Consider the following 21,256-nt stretch of genomic DNA (forward strand, 5'->3'; position numbering starts at 1 on the left):
ACCAAACTTCCTTGGATTATTGACAGTATGACCCTGAAAAAGTCTATATGAAAATCTTCAATTTAAAAAACAGCGCCCCCTGGTTGCTGGATATAACATTACATATCAAACTTTTTTATGCTGCTATAACAGGGATTGTTGTATCCTCCTCATACGTGATATGTGGGACCACAAAACCGCTCCGACCATGTCAGCAACAGACGACTTCCTGACAGGAAGTGGATCCGCCGCAACAGGAAGTAGAATGTAACTTTGCCATACATTGCCCGATCGCCACGAAACATGGTATGTGAGTCAATAGAACTTCCCTGAACATGTTAATGGACACGCCTTTGACCCAACAGGAAGTCAGCCATTTTAAACAGGAAGTGCCCTGTAACTTTACCGTACATTGATCAATCTGCACGGAACTTGACATGTGAGGCCAGGAACCTATCCTGGACATGTCTGCAAAAGCTAAACTCCAAACAGGAAGTGGAACGCCAAAACAGGAAGTAGAATTTAACTTTGCCGTACGTTGCCCTATCTCCACGAAACATTATATGTGTGTCAAGGGAACTTCCCTGAACATGTAAATAGACACGCTCTGACCCAACAGGAAGTCAGCCATTTTAACAGGAAGTGCCCTCTAACTTTACTGTACATTGACCGCTCTGCACGGAACTTGGTATGTGAGGCCAGGGACCTATCCTGAACACGCAAACAATGTCCTCCCGACAGAAAGTGTAACGCACTTAACAGGAAATAATATATGACTTTACTCCACAGCCCAACATCCGCACGGACGGCGCCAATTAGAACTACGACAGCAAGCAGCGAATGAACGAGAGACGAGATCAGGGCGCAAGCGACGAGGTGGACGCGGGTCGCAACGTAGCGTCAAGCTCGAACCCGTTACCACCGCTTGCGGTGCTAGTTATTATTATTCTTCACACGAAGAAAGTGCCTTTTTGAAGGCCTAAACGGATCTCAAACCTCGTGAATTTTTGGGACAACATCAGACCTAACTTAAATCGCCGAACCAAAGTGGTTCGGTGAATGTGCGTCAAAAAATGGAAGTGGGCGGGGCTTCAGACTGACGCAAAAAAGTGCTACTAGGTCAATTCCTGTCGGGAATAACGTACATGAACGAAACTTGGTACACACGTTCATTAGGTTGTGCCATGGGCAAAAGTCAATCACAAGTTTTCTGTGAAACCTACAGGAAGGCCGCCATCTTGGATTGAAGGCGAAAACGGAGGCGTTTTTGGCGAATTTACAGCATAACTTGCCGTAGATACCAAAATCTACAGTTTTTGAGCTATCACCTTCAAACTTGGCGAGGTCGATGTGGACCAGTTGAGGTACGATCTAATCTGAAAAGTTTTTTGAAATCTTGCATGGCGCACGAGATAGGTGGCGCCAAAGTTGGCGAAAATTCCAAATTTTCCCAACACGCAACGAAACGCTTATAACTTTACGATGGAAGGTCAAGTCGGAGCCAAACTTGCCATGATTGATGATGGGTAGTTGCTGAAGACACCTATGCAAAAATGATCACATTTGAAACCATCGCCTCCTGGTGGTGGAAGAGAATATACAAAAAAAAAGTTTATTTACGATTTCGGTAATAACTTTTACAGAGATTGTCGTATCCGACTCAAAATGACACTGAAACATTGAAAACACATGGTAGATGATGCGTGTTGAATATGATAGCACATTCTTTAACGGTGTAGCGAGGTGCGAGGTGCAAAGTCGGATTTTTGCGACAAAAAAACAAACTCTTATAACTTTGCGAGTCCTGGTCCAAACTGAACCAAACTTCCTTGGATTGATGTTCCTCCAGCCCTGACAATGTCTATATGAAAATATTTAATTTCGAAAACAGCGCCCCCTGGTGGCAACAGAAAGAATTTTATTTGCTATAAAATCTATCTTGTCCTAGAGCTTTTGTGCTATCACCTTCAAACTTGGCGAGGTCAATGTGGACGAGTTTTGGATCAAATGTTATTGAAACTGTTTTAAAATGTCGCACGGCGTACGAGATAGGGGGCGCTAAAGTTGGCGATCATTATGATGTTGACCAAATCTTTTATATCTTTGCGATGGAAGGTCAGATATGAACCAAACTTGCCGTGGTTCATGATCGATAGTTCTTAAAGACGAATATGAAAAAACGGTCACGTTCGAAAACAGCGCCTCTAGTGGTGAGAGGAATATTACCCAAAAAAAGTACATTTATGATGATAACTTTGTGAATCCTGTTCCGATTTGAACCAAACTTCCTTGGATCGATGACAGTCCGACCCTGAACAAGTCTACATGAAAATATTTAATTTCGAAAACAGCGCCCCCTGGTGGAAACAGAAAGAATTTTATTTGCTATAAAATCTATCTTGTCCTAGAGCTTTTGTGCTATCACCTTCAAACTTTGCGAGGTCAATGTGGGCGAGTTGAGGAACAAATGTTATTGAAAGCTTTCTAAAATGTCGCACGGCGTACGAGATAGGGGGCGCTAAAGTTGGCGATCATTCTGATGTTGACCAAATCTCTTATAACTTTGCATTGGAAGGTCAGATATGAACCAAACTTGCCGTGGTTCATGATCGATAGGTCTTAAAGATGAATATGAAAAAACGGTCACGTTCAGAAACAGCGCCTCTAGTGGTGAGAGTATTATTACCCAAAAAAAGTACATTTATGATGATAACTTTGTGGAACATGTTCCGATTTGAACCAAATCTCCTTGGATTGATGACAGTATGGCCCTGAAAAAGTCCGTATGAAAATCTTCAATTTAAAAAACAGCGCCCCCTGGTTGCTGGATATAACATTACATATCAAACTTTTTTATGCTGCTATAACAAGGATTGTTGTATCCTCCTCATACCTGATATGTGGGACCACAAAACCGCTCCGACCATGTCAGCAACAGATGACTTCCTGACAGGAAGTGGATCCGCCGCAACAGGAAGTAGAATGTAACTTTGCCATACATTGCCCGATCGCCACGAAACATGATATGTGAGTCAATAGAACTTCCCTGAACATGTTAATGGACACGCCTTTGACCAAACAGGAAGTCAGCCATTTTAAACAGGAAGTCCCCTGTAACTTTACCGTACATTGATCAATCTGCACGGAACTTGACACGTGAGACCAGGAACCTATCCTGGACATGTCTGCAAAAGCTAAACTCCAAACAGGAAGTGGAACGCCAAAACAGGAAGTAGAATTTAACTTTGCCGTACGTTGCCCTATCTCCACGAAACATTATATGTGTGTCAAGGGAACTTCCCTGAACATGTTAATAGACACGCTCTGACCCAACAGGAAGTCAGCCATTTTAAACAGGAAGTGCCCTCTAACTTTACCGTACATTGACCGCTCTGCATGGAACTTGGTATGTGAGGCCAGGGACATATCCTGGACATGTCTGCAAAAGCTAAACTCCAAACAGGAAGTGGAATGCCAAAACAGGAAGTAGAATTTAACTTTGCCGTACGTTGCCTTATCTCCACGAAACATTATTTGTGTGTCAAGGGAACTTCCCTGAACATGTTAATAGACACGCTCTGACCCAACAGGAAGTCAGCCATTTTAACAGGAAGTGCCCTCTAACTTTACTGTACATTGACCACTCTGCATGGAACTTGGTATGTGAGGCCAGGGACCTATCCTGAACACGCAAACAATGTCCTCCCGACAGAAAGTGTAACGCACTTAACAGGAAATAATATATGACTTTACTCCTCAGCCCAACATCCGCACGGACGGCACCAATTAGAACTACGACAGCAAGCAGCGAATGAACGAGAGACGAGATCAGGGCGCAAGCGACGAGGTGGGCGCGGGTCGCGACGTAGCGTCAAGCTCGAACCCGTTACCACCGCTTGCGGTGCTAGTTCTGTATTGTGTGTCTTAATTAACAAACCAATAATATTAAAGCCCCTGCTTTGTTTTCATTCAAAAACTAAAGTATCTTACACACATACCACCTTTATGTGAATGACTAAATATAAATCAAGTCAACATAGAGGCAGAAAAAGCAAGTTTAGGTCTCACAGGAATTACTTTCACAAACTTTGAAACTTTGATACAAGTCATATTTAAATGACAAAGACGCAGAAGAAGTCTGACGTCCCCTTTAAAAAAATCACCATCTCATGGATATTTAATTCACTTCAAGGAAGTCGACTTGAAAATCCCCTGCTGTCCTCCTTGTGAATTTCACACATCATTATCCTTAATTACTTTTGAGGACTTCTTCTTCTTCTTCTTCAGAGGTCTTTGGATTTTATGATGAATAAAACACAAAAAGCCAGTGACAACCAAACCTCATCTTCAGCGAGAGCGCGGCCATGCAGTCTGCGGCGACGAACAGGGATTTCATGGCCGGAGAATACGAGCAAGCAGTGACGTCGCCGTGAATCCCACTGGCTTTGGCTTCTGCTGTGAACAGGCAGCACTGGTCCTGGATGTCCCACACCTGACATGAGACAGAATATTAGCAACATTAATGTCAAGATTTATCACTGTATTGGATAAATTGGACAACCGTTAAATCAGACTACTAAAATCCTTAGTATCATTCCATCACAAGTTATTTTTTTACTGCACAATGTTTTCATTTTCATGTTTTCATCAGCGTGGGTTAATCTGTAATCTGTGATCTGTGCCGCAGGTGCATTCATGGTAATTTGCCGTGGCAATAATACACACCTGTGTCTTTATAGGTCACATATTCAGGCTTTTATAAATGTGTTTTTTTATAGTCTTCTTATGTGTTGCTGAGTCAAAAGTTATGATTCATTTTATGTCACATTTTAAAGCAGCGATAACTGTGCAAACGTCACATAATAGAGCGATTTCCTTTTCTTTTTGAACTTTGAATTTGTCACAGATTTTAAATATTTTGAGCACTTTTTTGCTCAGGTGTGCTTTTTTTTTATTAATCAGATTACCTATAGGTTGAACTGAAAAAAAGGATATAAGACACTATTTTGCATGTTCTTATAGCCTCTGTATTAATATGTTAGGTTAAAATATGGTAATGGGAAAAAGCAGCCACAATGCTCTGTGTTCTAAGGGTTAGAACAGTTGTTGTTTGGTTATTATTGATTACAACCAATAAAACAGACAAAAAGAAATAAAATACTGCAGAAAATATATAGAAGTTGTACAATAGAATCCAACAAAACAAGAAAAACAGGAGTAAAAATGTTTTAACGTGCAGAGGAAGATTGTTGAAGATTGACAAAAAAGCTTTGTCACTTCTGGGCTTCTGTAGAAATTTGGTATCTAAGTTAAGACCACTTAAGTGAGTGAGTGAGTTCCCTCTTAAAAGACATGCAGCAGCATTTTGAACAAGCTGGAGACGTGAGAGGAGGAAGTTTGGCACGACCTCAGTGTTTTTCCATGTCTTTTCTATATTTCTAAAACCAGCCAACAGTGAAGTATAAAAGTAAAACTTTGCAATAATGTTTTCATACATAAACGTCAGGATTCACCTTCACTGTGGCGTCAATGGAGACAGAGAAGACGTGACTGTCCTCTGAGGAGATGCACAGGTGGACGACGGGAGCGCAGTGGCCTTTTAAAATACCTGTTGGTTTCCTGGAAAAGAAGAAGTGTTTTTCAGGTTCATGTTTAAGGGACATTTCAAGGATTTTTCAACCTGGCTCCATGTGTGTGAAGATAAATGACATGCAGACGGCTTTTGTATCCACACAAATACAACATTTTCTAAGGAGATGCACGTCAAACGCGTACATAAATAAAATCGATGCCTTCATGTTGTCACAGCGTCCTTGCAGCAGGTGGTTCAGCCCCCATCTCTTATATTTGTCATTCAAAAACAACACATTATATATATAAAAAAACACTTCTCTGGCATTTCTGCAGATTAGCATCCTGTTAGAGCGCGCTAACGTCACAAAACGTTCAATTCATTCCAAAACCATTTCCCGACCTGGAATTTCATGGGAATTTTCGTGGGAAACCCGTTTGTAGGAATTGCCGTCACTTAAAAAAAATCTGATTTTTTCTGAAAGCTGAGTTGCACATTAAAGTTAACATGTGGTTATTATGGTAATTTCACAGGGAAAAAGTGGGAAAACACCTGTGCATAGTTTCCATTTTTTGGCCTGTTTTTGGACACTGAGACAAAAACTTGTTTTTATTATTATTTTTAAATGTGTTTTATACTGTTTCAAATTTAACACGCAAAATCTGGTATTCATGTACAACTGCAGTGCTTTTTGTTTTCCTTAATTTTCAATTATTCATCATCACAGCTTGTCAACGGTGTCAATGTTAAACGCACGTTAACGCACGTTAACAGATGCCGTGTTTCCATGACGACTGAACGGAAAAAGATGTGTGTGATGTCATGTTTACGTGACTCTGAATTATTAAAATGAGTCTCTAAAGTAATGCTAAACTTTAAAAACAGAGGCACACAGGTACTCTGGTTATTTGTAGCGCTGCTCTTCTCGTTTAATAAACGGACCGCTCCAGTTCCACTGTAGGCGTGCTAACGGCGCTAAAGGAGCTAATGCAGCTAACGGAGCTAACTGGTAAACGGTGCTGGACTCTGGTGTCATGGCACGTAAACATGCCGTCACGCGGAGATTTTTACGGTCAGTCATCATGGAAATGCGTCATGTGTTAACGTGTGTTAACCTAGTGCCCAGCATGAGTTAAAAAACAATTTTAACATGTAGTAAATTGAAAATAGCATGCCAGATATTGAAAGTTATTCTGGAAAAATGGGCAAAAAGCACTGACTCACTTAGGTGTTAAATGGTTAAAATCATAGGGATCACAGGTTGAAAAATCTCAGGATTTGGCTTTTACTGTCCACTGAATTCTGGTTCCTAACCCCGGGAAATATGGGTTCCACATGCGTATGAGTCGGTCCATGCCTCCAGTGATCAACAAGCTGTGCTTGTGACACAGGTCGAAGGTCTTGACTCCTTTGTAAACGGTGAACACCGTCTGGTCGCCGGACGCCCGCGTCTGTGGAGTCCAGCTCATATGGACCTTCTTGGTCTTTCCTTCATAACAGGCTTCTCTGATCTCACTCAGCCGCTGCCCGGCGTCTGTCAGAGGCAGCACGCGGCCTTCAGAAGGAAAGAGAGGGGGAAAAAAAATATATTACAAGGCCACTTGTACAAGCATCAATCAAAGGATGCTTTTTAGAGCCAGGGTAAGTCATTATCAGAATAAATGACCCAGCAGGAAAATGGAAGCACGCACACACACACACACACACACATAGGCAGGCATTGATTGGTGAATTTGTGATTGATGAGTCATTCCCTCACAGCTCTGTTGCCATGGCGGCCTCATCTTCAACACACACATAATTACTGTACATTGCACTTTCAGCCCAAACGCCACGTATGAAAGAACAGACAGTTCACATAAAGATGTTTCCGCATTTACACAGAGTAAAATGTTTAATTACCTAAAACAAGAGCCGACGATTCATCACCGGACGAGGAGACGACGGCCTGGAAACTCGGGAAATATCTTGCCTGGTTTCAGAGAGAAGAGTTTGTTCTGTTTAATAAATATGAACACATTCAATTCAATTCAATCAGAATCTGCAATATTTCATTTCCCCAGGAGAGGAAATTGCTTTCATTGCAGTTACTGCAACCAAGAACAGGAAATAACAGAAGATTCACAGATTCACAGAAGATGTTCAGTGGTTAAAATGAAGAGGGAAAATGTTAAAATAATAAAATATAGTACAAATATTAAATAATTCTGCATTCCATTCTGTGGTGTGAAACTGAAAATGAAATGTTACAGGTGATGAGTTAAAACATGTGGAAAGACTTTAAGATAAAATATAAAGATCATATTTTCTCAGGGATGACATTGTAAAGAACAGTAACGCACTGTAAACAAACAGTAATGTAACGCACTGTAACACACAGTAACACAAGCTAAAGTACTATAGCGCACGGTAACGCACTGTAACACACAGGAACGCAAGGTTAGCACAGGAACGCAAGGTAACGCACTGTAACACACTGTAACTCACAGTAACGCACTGTAACACACTGTAAACGCAAGGTAAAGCACAGTAACGCAAGGTAACCCACTGTAACACACACAGTCATGCAACGTAACGGACTGTAACTCACAGTAACTCACAGTAACACACTGTAACGCACTGTTAACGCAAGGTAATACACGGTAACGCACAGTAACACACTGTAAACACACAGTAATGCAAGGTAACACAAACTCACAGTAACGCACTGTAAACGCACAGTAACACACTATAAGGCACTGTAAACGCAAGGTAACGCACAGTAACACTGTAACACAGTAACCTGCTCATTTTACAGGATAATCATTTCTTGTCCCCGCCCGCCCGGCTCTACTGCTGTAGGTCTGATAGAAATGACTTGACAGAGCAACATTTTCAGAATAATAACATGAACAACGACAAAGGAACGTCACACACTGCAGCTTTAAATTTAAATGCCACACCTGCGTCACCCAGTCATGATGAACCTTCCATCTGACGAAGGTCACGCTGGGAGAGGTCGCCGCGTTGTCAATGGCTATGTTTGGTATGTTCTCAACCTTTGGTAATTTGTTCCATAACCTGTAGAAAAAAAGACGATCAGAGACCGATCACTTTATCAGTTTGTAATCTGGCCAAAAGAGGACAAAAATGACTACAATACAGTATATATATATATATATATATACACATTTAAATGCCACAATAGGTATACAGTATGTGCAGTAGGTCTCTAGAAAAGCACATTTACCTGAGTGTATCCCCGAAAGAGGAAATTAAAATGATTGTCACACATCCCTGAAACATAAAGATAAATAAATAAAACAACACTCAGATATTGTATTCTTTTATTTATTTATTTATTTTTTTAAAGCCAAACCTCAGCGTCTCCATACAAAATACAACATTTGTCAGGTCCAGTGTAGCTGCGAGAAAAAACACACACACCGTGATGTGAGAGCTTATTTGACGACAGAATCCAAACACACACACGTTTCTGTTACTTACCCGTAGTTTAATGTCAGAGGAACCGTCTCCAGAGCACTGATCTGACAATAAGGCTCCAGAGTGGAGAGATCATAAAACTGTATCTCTCTGTCGCTGTAAGACAAACGTGGCATCAGCTGGGATCAACAGACGACAAGAAAAACACACAACTCCACACCAATATGCAGTCTTATTACCCTGTAACAATCACCAGCTTCTTATACTCTGGTATGAGAGTGAAATCACTTGCCCACTTTGACTTCCTGTTGGCAGGTCCTTCGCTCTGTAGTGAAGAGATTAATTTGGGTTTGACACATGAACACTAAGGTTTTTGTAAACCGCTCACTTTCCTGCACCAAAGTCCATAGGAAAAAAATCATAATTTTTAGCTCTCAGACACACAGGAGCTGCTGCTTTACTGGTGTCTCTTTTAGTCAGTTTTTGTCACTTAGACAAATCCAAACAAAGGATTTCAAACACAGAAGTCACAAGATAACTCAAAGGAACTTACTTGTTAGCAATGGATTTACAATTCCCCTTTGCCATGATGTAAACGCGCTGAATTTCTCTATGGACTTTGGCAGGGGGAGTGAGTGGGTCACAAACGTGTATGTGAAACCGAGCAGGGGCAGAACATTTGTGTTAAGTTAAGTTAATTCACCCATTTTTAAAATTAAGAAACGCTATATAAAGCTATTTGTCTTCTTTTTAAGCCTCAACATTCACGATTGCAACCAAAATTCACCTGCAACTTGGCTCCTATGGTCCTCTTAATGGGAACATGATTACCAAATTGACATCATATTCTATTTAAGAGCCGGAATTGGTGGTTACAATCATCCTGTTGAAAATGCTTATAATTCTGCTTTTGCAACAAGCAGAGTTGCCCCCTGGTGGCTATGATTGCACCTTCCATCCTACGTCCTGGGCATCATATAATTTCAATTGTAAAGTTTTCTTTTTTAGTTGTGTTTATTTTCATCTTCAGCACAGGAAGCTTTATGGCTGAGAGTGTAATGGCAAATTCAATTTCTTTGTTTCAGAGCTAGAGCTGCCCAACACCCCTTTCCTAACAGAAGATACCAGGCCCTTTAGTGGAATCAAATAAGGATGAGTAGACTCAACTTAATACCTAAACCTAAATACAACATCCTGCAGGATACCTCTGGGGGAGGTCGGCAGCAATATCTACAATTAAAAAAAGGGTGTGAAAGTACGTCCTGAAGGGGCAGACCCCTGCAGACAAAGGGATGTGAGAGGGGTGTTCCTTAGATAAAAGTTTAGCTCTCGCCATGCTCTGGGTCGTTCTTCGTCTTCGACTACATGTGCTGACTGACCTTTTCTTTGCAAAGAAAATAAAACATTGTCGGTCGGCAGAATTCTCTATTTCATTCTTCACCAGCAGCAGAGAGAATTTCCACAGCAACAGCGAAACGGGGAAAGAAAAGGGAAATATTTAATTTAACGTACAAACAAGTGTTTGGTGTTGTGGAGTCTGAGTTCAGGGCTCCAGAGACACGCGGCGCCGTCCTCCCGCACTGTGACGACGACGGCGCCGTCGCGCGTAGAGCGGACGTTGACAACGGGAATCCCTTGACCCAGCGTCTTCACGGTGGCCGGCAAAGTAAACGCCACTTGTTTGCTGCGCCGCGCGCTCTCCTCCCTCTCCTTGTGCTCCTGCAGCACGTGTGCGCAGAACTGACCCTGCGACACAAGCGTCGTTGTTTGTTAGCATCACTGTACACGTTCATGTTCACTTAAGAAGTCAAAAAACTGAATCGTGCGTTTTATTTTGGTAAATGACTTTATTCCCACTTCCTGTTCCAGGTCTATGTTTACGAGCTGTCCACATGGAAAATAATTTAGGTGATACCGCTAACGTATCAGTGTTTTAGCCACGCAGAAAAGGCGTTTGGGAATTTTTAATCCCAGAGTGGGAAAAAACTCAAAACGCTAGACAACCTTTGTGTTTTTTTTTAGTTTGTTTGGTGTTTTAATTTTATGATACCTTTTATTTTCTGTCCTTAGTCGACCCTGGCTTTCCTCATTCTGTGTCCGTTTATATGACTGGATATTCATAAAAGGCTTTATTTAAAAGTATTTAACAGTACACATGCTCTAGCTAATCTACAGCGCCACATACAGGCCTACAGAGTTTAGGATCATCTGGTGGTTTTTAGTGGATTTCCATGTGGATAAGGCCTTAATGTTTCCGTTGCTTCTGTTTGCTGTGTGCAACAATCGGACATAAGAAGTACAATTTATGGAACGCACTAATTAACCCAAATAACTGCATTCAGGTCAATTCCGGTTACACATGTGCCTCCAAACTTTCATTTTTAATTGTGGCCTTTAGCTTTTCTCTATCAGTGTTTACTAGAATTGGTATGTAAAGAGGAAAAAATCCCGAACTGAGGCGCTGAATAAAAATGCTGCTTGAGAAACAAATGTGAATTCCATCTCACCCATGAAATTCTCCCTTGGCCTGAATAATCAATCTTCTTAAACAACCCTTGAATCTGATCGTTGGTCTGTGTAATTTGAAAGGACAAAAGAATTATGGAACAATGTCAGTTATTGCAAATTAGTCGTGTAATTGCAGAAATCCTGCATAATTACTGAGGAGTGAGACGCGGAGATGAGAAGAGGATTTGAGAGGCGGCGACAGCACACAAAAAAACGTCTCACCGTGTGAGGCAAACCCAGACACTTCTTTACGATACGTCCAAATGTCCTTGCATCGATGCATCCAGACCCACGTCTCTCAAAGTCCTTTATGAAGAAATATATAGTCACACTTTCTGGGAGTGTGTGAAGCAGACTCTCAGTGACACACACACACACACACACGTACCTCAAACTCTAGTTTCAGCTTCTGGAGGATGTCGAGCGATATTGACTCATCAATCTTTTTTGGGAGAGAGGGAACAACGGGGACAACATAATTATTATGACATGAGTCAATAAGTAAGTTGATTGTGACTATTGAATGAGAGCGCAATGCACAACACAACACAACACAACACGAAAACAAGTTTAAAAGGTCCAGTGTGTAGCGTTTAGGGAGGTTTATTGGCAGAAATTGGATTCTGTGTAGGTGAAGAATCACTTCAAAAAGAATGCAGTCCTGTCCCTTTCTCTTATCGCTTGGTTCTCACTTAATTAAACGATATGGTTCTGTGGGTGAGAGCTTTTTCAGTCTTGGTCAGAGAGTACTTTAAAATGCGGGACAAATCAACACTCCCAAGAGTTCCTCAATCAACTCATTATGTTACCCGATATCACTCCACCTATTTTAACCATGACAGCACAGAATTAAGAACAAGATTCAGGGGAAAATCAGAGTTCACAAGACAAAGTAAGTTCAGTCCACAGTCAAATGGACCAAAAGACTTGAGAGAAGAGTGGTTATACACATGGTGGAATCGCCAGGACGCTTATTATAACTGGGCTAACTTTCAATCAAAAGCCATAACTGGGATTGACCTCCGTCATAAAAAGTCATAAAAAACATGGACGCAAACACGTCTCGTGCTAGCCATTGTAAGTAATAGCAGTCGAAAAAAAACGCTGAGGGGGTGTTCCAGTTCAAATTCCAACTTCCAACTACAACTGGAACGCACCATTATATACAGCAGAGGAGGAGCGTTAACAAGAAACAGGTGTGAGTGGTTAGGTCGTGTCTGTTAGTCAGAGCTGGAGCTGGACGACAACGAAAAGTTTGCGATGAGACAGGGGTGAGTATTTCAAAATAAAACAGGAAAAGGGCAGTTGGAAGAAAAATAAAAGATGACCTGAGCCTATATAGCCTATAGTGATAAACAGAAAATAATATTTATGATTGTACTGTAGACCATAAAACACCATTACCTCAATAAACCGGACAATTAAATCCACAAAATCAGTCTTATAATCGTCATTTTTCAAAGGTTGTGCATTTTACGGAGAATAGAGAACTACGCAAATAAAAACTATTGGCTCTGCCAACATAAACTTGACTTTTAACCAAACAAAAAGGTGGAGGAAACAGCAGTGGAAGGCCACCGTAGTTCCCATGTTAAAGGGACCAGAAGAGTCCTCCATTTATTGCAATTTGCAGTCTCACCATTAGATGTCACTAATGCGTACACACTGGACCTTTATCAGCTTAAATTAATTTTTTTTTTTCAAAATTCACTCACCAGGCAGTTCATAAAGTCTGGATGCTAAAGACATAGATCGAGGTTGGAGAGGCAGCATTAAAGCCTGATACTTAAATTCTACAAAATCAACATCATGTTTTTATGAGGATGAGCTGAAACTAGTGATTGAGACAATTTACTCGTCAGGAAAATGTTTACTGACATCATAAATCAAGTGGGAAGAAGTAGAAGTTTCCCAACAGACCTCCATTCAAAGTTATTGTATATTCTTTTTATTGGTTTGCTTCAGAAGGAACCCTGAAAGACTATGTCCATATATACAGTCTATGCTCAAAACCTAGAAACTATGCACAAACCACAATTTTCTAATATCATCAGTATATATCACGCCACACCACAATGTCTTCACATAGAAGTTTGATCTACCAAAACATCTTGTTGCTGTCTGGATCGTTTTAAAAGCTGCACTGACCTCCTCCCTGGGGAATTGTGAATTCAAAATCTCTTTCTCCATATTCCATAATTAAATTAACAACTTCATTAAATTCATCCATTAACAAAACAAATAAAAAGCAGCAAATACAGTTTCAAACCTCTCTAGAGGATCGTGCGTGGTTGGTTGCCAGGGAGTCGACTGAAACCTTCCACTGGAGCAAAAATCTATTTTTTGTGAGTCATTAAGTTTTGTCACTTGGCAAACTATCAAGAGTGTTAAGTGGCAATGTTTAAACCAGGATTTATGTGTTTGAATTGGAAACTGTAATTACAAAATCAAGCAATCAGAGCATTAATTCTGTAATGGCCACAACGAGCCACCGCCAGCTATTACATGTGTATCAGGTGTTTGCCGATGGCTGGATGACAGACCATGCTCTCTGTGTTCATAGAACTTTCTTAATTTTGTCAGTTTCCTGGCAACGGCTTCTTGATCCATGACTCACTTTTGCTCAATCATTAATAAAATAACAGGGAGACACAGTCTAATTCCTCAAGGATGTAACTGGAGTCGAGGTTACCCCGCGGTGTCTATACTGAATTGTTGAGATAATTGTATAATTTGTCAAAGTGATGGAAGCAGTAAAAGACTTCACACAACCTCGGCTGCTTTTCTAAACCCCCCCCCCCCAAACTATTGGAATTACAGAACACTGAACTCAGCAGCACATTCCTGTATAATCAGTAAATACCTTTCCATGCACGGTTCACGTTCAGTTCAGGTCAAGCTAAGGCTGTAGCTCGTTCATTTGGACGACTTCCCTTGATCCAACACTTGTTGGGAACGCCCCCTTTTGTGTGTTAGCGTTGGGGAGTTCCTGGTTCAGAATGTGGTACAGTTGTCAAGTCTGTAGTGTGTTGGAATTCCGGCTGTGTAGTGAGAGGGAGTTCCAGAGGGTAGGGGCAGGAGGAGGAGGCTCTGTGCCCCAAGATTTGGTGCTTGGTTCTGGTGATGGAAGGTCAGGAGGTTGTAATCAGCAGAGCGGTAGGTATGGGAATGGTGGTGGAGGAGGTCAGTGAGGTAAGGGGGGGCAACAAGGTTATAGAGAGTTTTGTTGATGAGGAGTTTGTACTGAATACAGAATTGGACAGGGAGCGAGTTGGAGGATGGGAGTTAATGTGGTCTCTGGAGTGAGGGCAGATGAGTTACCGGGTAACTGAATTTTGGATGTATAGCAGGTTTTGGAGGTCAGTAGAGGGAACGTAAAGAATGTTGTTACAGTAGTCGAGTCTGGAAGTTATGAAGACATGGATGAGTATTTCGGGAAAGTGGAGTGATAAAGGTACCGGTCTGGATGAATCGCTGTTGATTTCATATGATTAAGTAAGACTCTGGCCTTTTCTATCTGGCCCAGAACAAGTTGCCTTGCAGAAGAAACATGCAGAAGTTTGCATGTTCTACCTGTGTGGTTTGGGTTTTCTCCGTGGGGAAATCTATACAGTGAAATATCACATCGCTTTGAGACACCAAATATTGATTTTTTTTTGCATCTAATTTTTTTTACCTATTAAAAACTCAATTGACATTTCATTCCACTAGATGGCGCCAGGTGCTCTCACAGTTGTGTGAGTATATAGCAATATATGATTTTGCAAATACTTCCCGCTAACCCCGTAATTATTCCCTAATGGTTAAAAACACATTTTCACATTTTGTGTTCCCACTAGCCATGCAGCAGACCTTCCTTTGATCTGTAATTTGGGTTACCGTGCCAACCATGGTATTTGCCAAAAGTCCGTTTACAGGAATAGCATCCAGCAGGTATCTGTCCCACCTCTATTCTTTTTCATCTTCACCAATCAATGATAACGTGCAAAGCCAGACATTGCGCCACCCACTGGCAACAGCAAGTATGCCTTTAGTAACATTGTTTCATTTATTTTTGTTTTATTTTATTTATTTATTTTTTAGCTTTCAGGGTCTACGTTCACTATACTGACATAGCAAATTATTGATGGCCTCTCTCTAGCGCCACACAATGGCCATTGTGGTCAAACTGAGATGCATGTGCAGGTTGCGTAGGCCAGCTTTGTTTGATTTTGGCTCTGGTCAAACTAAATGTACATATGGATTAGATATGGATTCGTCTCCCAATCACATTATCTGACTTTGAGAAATTCTATTTGGTATAAATTCAGTCATAATAACATGTTTAAAAGGCAGATTTCAGTTAATTCAATTTATTGAGACTCGCAATCTTCAGACTCTGCATTTCAACCAATGCCTCTTGCATAATTCCATCCTCCCTGTCAGCTTGAAAGCTTGAATTTGATTCTCCTGGGGCTCTTAAGAAGCTGGCTCAGCAACTGTGTTTGTTTTTATTTTGGCCTGAGACGTGGCCGCTCTCGGCCTCTGGGATTGACTGTCCTGCCACGTGTGCTGTCAGCCTGCAAGTGAATTGATCATTGACTTGATTTACCATGGCGTCTTTGGCATTACATTACATTCATTCAGCTTCTGGTGACATATGAGCTGAAGCTCGCGTTGAGTTTATGTCAAGTCTGTCAATGGGCAAATGCGGCACTGTGACGCTCTAGTGACACCTGGAGGGTAACGGCAGGAACTGCTCTTAAAGGCATGGCAGCATGGACACACATAGGTATTGTGTTCGTTCATTGTTATTATTGTCTGATATTTTTAGGATTGTGTGCACAGAAAACTGTGATTTTCATAGAGTGTGGTCCTAGATCAGATATACAGCATATCCAATATGACAGAACGGGTACTATGACATCATCAACCTGCAGCAGCAGCGTGGCAACCTTTCATGTTGTTGCAAAATAATGAACAGTGTGCATATGCGTGCCTCAAAGGACAGTCACATTCACATGAAAGTCGGATACATGACACAAGCATTATAGCTCCTATGTAGTGAACTGGATTTGAACAATGTGTCTGGTAATCTGATCGTATCTGAAAGCTTTCTTTGACCTCAAAGTTGTGATATAGTTTGAACTTTTGTGTTAAAGCTCCACTGTGTAACTTCTGTTGCAAAAACACTGTCCAGGTTGTTTAAGAGACAGAGACACTGCTGTGAGGAAGACGCGCCTTCGCCTGCACTCTGAGTCAGGACTACGAGGATTTGGAGATTTCGTGGCAGCATCTTGGCATTTTTCAGACCCCCCCCCCCACTCCTCAGGTGAGACTCCACAACTTTCTGAAAGGACGACCCTAGGTCCATATTTCAACTGTCCACTGCCGTCTTACTTTACTGGCGTTATGCTTCCAACCTTTCATCTGTCAGCAGTGGCTTAAAATGCATCACTCTTGCCGTGTTTCCACGGTTTGGTACATCTTTTTGCCCAAACAGTTCCTTTATTTGGCACCCTTTCCTTGGGGTTACCATATTGAAATGGTATGGTCGATATGGGACAAATAAAAATGTAAAAGAGACATCGGTAGACACTCAAGTTTGTGATATCGGTATAAGACATGAGAAGGCGGCATCACGGAATTGCTAAACGGCCTTTCAAATTCAAGCCAAAATGTGTCAAAATATCCATCCGTCCATCCATCATCTACCGCTTTATCCTCCGTTGGAGGGTCGCGGGGGGTGCTGTGACTATCTCAGCTGACATAGGGCGATAGGCGGGGTACACCCTGGACAGTTTGCCAGTCCATCACAGGACCACATATAGAGACAAACAACCATTCACTAACACTCTCACACCTACGGTCAATTTAGAGTGACCAATTCACCTAATCTGTGTCAAAATATCTTTTTAGGCTAATTATTGTCTTGATCTATACACGTCTTATTCTACAGACTGTAATAAAATAATCCCAAGTGAATATTTATTCCATATTGGTCAGCCCTGTCAGCTGTTGTACGTTGACGTAGGACCTGTATGTGACTGTAGTATCAACCGTACTGTACCAAACTGAACCATATCATGATAGAAACACAGCATCTGTGTGTGCAGGCCAGGAATAAACACTGCTTTACTGAGAAACTGTACAGCATTTGGCACATTGTGTGTCTCTTGCAACTGTTTTTGACAATTTCAACACAATTCGCAAGTATATTAAAGGTGGATTATGTAATAAATCTAAAGCAACTGGCCATAAAATCCTCCTAATATGTCACAGAGACTCAGGAATAATGTTCATATAACAAACTGAACTCAACAAAAACAACAGTACAGCCAAAATATTCACATTAAAAAAAAATCTTTTGCAGACTGCAAATCATGTTTTGGCATGTGGCGCCACCTACCGCCGTCTACCAATCATTGCAGTCAGTAGAGTCTCGGCTGCCGAGCAACCACGGGTTGCCAGTTACGTCTGAGCTACAATGGCGGAGAAAACTAAACCAAAAAGACCCCTCTGTATTTTGAATTTGAGTGTAGTAACCGTTTTTGGCCACATTCTTACCTATGGTGCCTTTAAGTTATACACTGCAGCTTTAACACTGTACACATATTGGGGGGGGGGGGGTCAAGGGACACTGAGACACATGCGGTGTTGTAACTCCACTTTCACACAGACATGTCCAAATCTGTACCTTGAGGCTGCAGGGTTTGCGAATCGAGCCGCTGCTGTGCCGCTGACGTCTCAGGGTCAGTGTCTTCTCCCCGAGTGTCACAGAGTGTCTTCGCTTGTTCTGCTTCAGCAGCTCTCGCATCAACCAGCCGGGCTCCTCTTTACTGTCCTCGTTTACTGCACTTGTGTGACCCTGGCGCTCTGGCTCAGAGCTGTTTCTCTTCCTCTCGCCCGTACAGCTCAGCTCTGAGAGGAGGCTGGTGGATTTGAGAGGGAGGAGGGTATTTTGGTGAAATGCTGTAAAAACAAAAAACTCACCCTCAGGTTACACGAGGGTCAAGCAGTTCCATGGAACAGACTTTTACATTTATACTTTTGCATTTTAAGCTAATGTGGACAATGTTTTATTTCATTTGCAAACTTTAGAAAAGAGGTGTCAGAGGGAAAGAAACTCCACAATAGGCTACGTGCACAATGGATCTTCCACCGAGCAACTGGTAGATCGTGTTGTCGTTGTGATTTCCCGGAGATGCTAGTGAAGTGCTAAGTCGAAGAGTCAATTTTATTCGTAAAAATCAGCGGATTGGATACAAGAGAGACATTTATCGTATTAAAAAGTCAGAACGTCAGCCCTACATTGTTGTGTACCGATTTGTACAAATTTGTCTCGGTACAACAGTACGATAAACTTTCATAGGTTTCCAGTGGATGTGTGTGTGCGAGCTGAATGGATGGTGAGGGGACGGCGGGACGAGGACTCAAATTAAACGTTTCTGCTTTTTGAAAATCGTACCGCTATATAATAAGCGCAAGTCACAAGACTGAGCGCCGCATTTCCTGGGTCTCCGTTCCCACACGCTCGCCCTCGGTGGTGGTACTTGGGAATTATTCCAAGTATAAAGAGCAGGAACGGATTTATGTAATAAATCTAAAGCAACTGGTCATAAAATCCTCCTAATATGTCACAAAATACTGAACTCACCAACAACAACAGTACAGCCAAAATATTTACATTAAAACAAATCTTTTGCAGACTGCAAATCATGTTTTGGCATGTGGCGCCACCTACCGCCGTCTACCAATCATTGCAGTCAGTAGAGTCTCGGCTGCTAAGCAACGACGGGTTGCCAGTTACGTCAGAAAACGACCTCTGCATTTTGAATTTGAATGTAGTAACCGTTTTTGGCCACATTCTTACATATGGCGCCTTTAAACCTCGTCAACAAAATTGTCCTTTTTTTAAAATGCCGGCTGCAAACTTGCATGAAGTCGTCCCAACACCGAGGGCGAGCGTGTGGGAGTGGAGACCCAGGCAGCGAACAGCAAATGCAGCGCTCAGTCTTGTGCTTATTAATTACTTACTATATAGCGGTACGACTTTTAAAAAGCAGAAATGTTTAATTTGAGAACGCCATAGCCTCACCATCCATTCGGCTCGCACAGACACATCCACGGGAAACATATGAAAGTGTATCGTACTATTGTACCGAGACAAATTTGTACAAAGGGGTACACAACAATGTAGGGCTGACATTCGGACTTTCTCTTGTATCTGAAATCCGCAAATTTTATGAATAAAATTGACTCTATGACTTAGAACTTCACCAGCGTCTTCACAACGTCAACACAATCTACTGTAAGCAGTCCAGCGTACTGGAAGCCACGATTGCTAAGTTCCATTGTGCACGTAGCCTATTATAGCTCTAATCATTTCAGTGCTGTGATTACGTCCTATGTGATCAGACTTCCTGTTTTCCCTGCCACAGGTGACACTTTGAGCGCCATGACAACAGTAAACAATTCTGAGAAAGGCAGAGATTAATGTATTAATGACAAGAGAAAAAATAAAAATCACTGGACTATTCAAATGTTAAATCATAAAAACGATAATATTACAGTATAGAGTGTCACATTACCTGGTCACATGTTGAGTTTCTAATCTTCCAGGAGTCGAGGAAGAGCGGACGTTTCTCCCCGCAGGCATTCTTGTTCAAATGTTTAATTCAGTGACCTAAATGTTGACTTTGAAGCACATTTCCTCAGACAGACGTCGACGCAGACGGTGAATCAGACTGATCCAAACATTACAGTCTATCTGACACTCACTCTTGGTTAACACCTGAGAAGAGCAGATGACCCCACGGTAACTAAGAAACCTAAGAGTGACAACTGAGACTGCACGACTAAAACAGGAGTGAGCAGTTTTGCCCATGCGCTGGTTAAACTAAAACATGGTAATCTCATTGGTTTGAGTGGCTATGATGGATGTGTTTGACTTTAATGACAGCTGCAGAAGGAATTATATATACAAGACAAAACAGATAACTCAAACCTATCAATCAATTACTAAAATAACTCACCTTTCAGCCATAGATACGTGTTAACAAAAGACGACAACATTCCTTTTAAGAAAGGTGTGATCATTTTATTTTTTTTATTAAACATAGTTTTATCAAGGGAGGAAAAAGAATAGTATATAATCATAGATGTCCATGTAAGTATAAAATTGGAAGATATTTGCAAGAGAAGTAAAGAAGGAAGGAAAAGAAAACCAAGTATGACACAAAAACAAATGTTTGATTAAATAAAAGGAATAATTAACCTTATCACAATAATCATACAAATTAAATCCATTACATCGACACAACAAGAGAGCATGTATATGTAGATGTATATTATGTTATAAATAGTAAAAACAAAAGGTTCTCAGGGACAGAAACAAGACAATACTGCGGCCAAATCCCCCCAAAAAACCTCATCACCGAATATCAAAATAAAAGATCAAAGAAAAGAATAAATAAAAGTCTCACTAACATGATGAAAGGATAACATTAACGTATGAAGGCAGATCAGTAAAATTGGGCTTGGAGAAGTGAATTTAAAGATTATCAACCTCTAAGAGAATAAACCCCAGCAGAATCTGCCAGCGTTTTCTCAACAGGTAATTACGTCATAATATGTTTAATTATTTCTTTAAACATTCACGGGAGTCCTATAAATTCACAAAAGACAAAAGCCAGATGCAGATGAACGAAGCAAAAAGGCTCAGAAAAGTCCTGAGAAGAGCTTCAGAAGAACAGCTGGGAGACTTTTGTTGTTGTTTGAACAGGCGTCTTTACT

At 41.3% G+C, this 21,256-nt stretch overlaps 1 protein-coding gene across 1 annotated transcript in view; it reads right to left on the minus strand.

Moving 5' to 3' along the window:
* Positions 1-21,256, minus strand: part of wdr95 (WD40 repeat domain 95) — a gene marked incomplete at both ends in the record, with an annotated part of 60,045 nt that overhangs the window by 36,702 nt on the left and 2,087 nt on the right. The window contains 14 exons of the mRNA XM_083887086.1: positions 4,320-4,471; positions 5,493-5,598; positions 6,866-7,106; positions 7,454-7,523; positions 8,494-8,611; positions 8,781-8,827; positions 8,910-8,955; positions 9,038-9,130; positions 9,214-9,299; positions 10,487-10,720; positions 11,482-11,547; positions 11,705-11,788; positions 11,871-11,924; positions 18,159-18,433. Coding sequence (XP_083743212.1) covers positions 4,320-4,471; positions 5,493-5,598; positions 6,866-7,106; positions 7,454-7,523; positions 8,494-8,611; positions 8,781-8,827; positions 8,910-8,955; positions 9,038-9,130; positions 9,214-9,299; positions 10,487-10,720; positions 11,482-11,547; positions 11,705-11,788; positions 11,871-11,924; positions 18,159-18,433 — 1,672 coding nt within the window. The remainder of the gene's footprint in view (positions 1-4,319; positions 4,472-5,492; positions 5,599-6,865; positions 7,107-7,453; positions 7,524-8,493; positions 8,612-8,780; positions 8,828-8,909; positions 8,956-9,037; positions 9,131-9,213; positions 9,300-10,486; positions 10,721-11,481; positions 11,548-11,704; positions 11,789-11,870; positions 11,925-18,158; positions 18,434-21,256) is intronic.

Source organism: Microchirus variegatus (assembly GCF_963457635.1).
Source record: "Microchirus variegatus genome assembly, chromosome: 3".
Lineage (NCBI taxonomy): Eukaryota > Metazoa > Chordata > Actinopteri > Pleuronectiformes > Soleidae > Microchirus > Microchirus variegatus.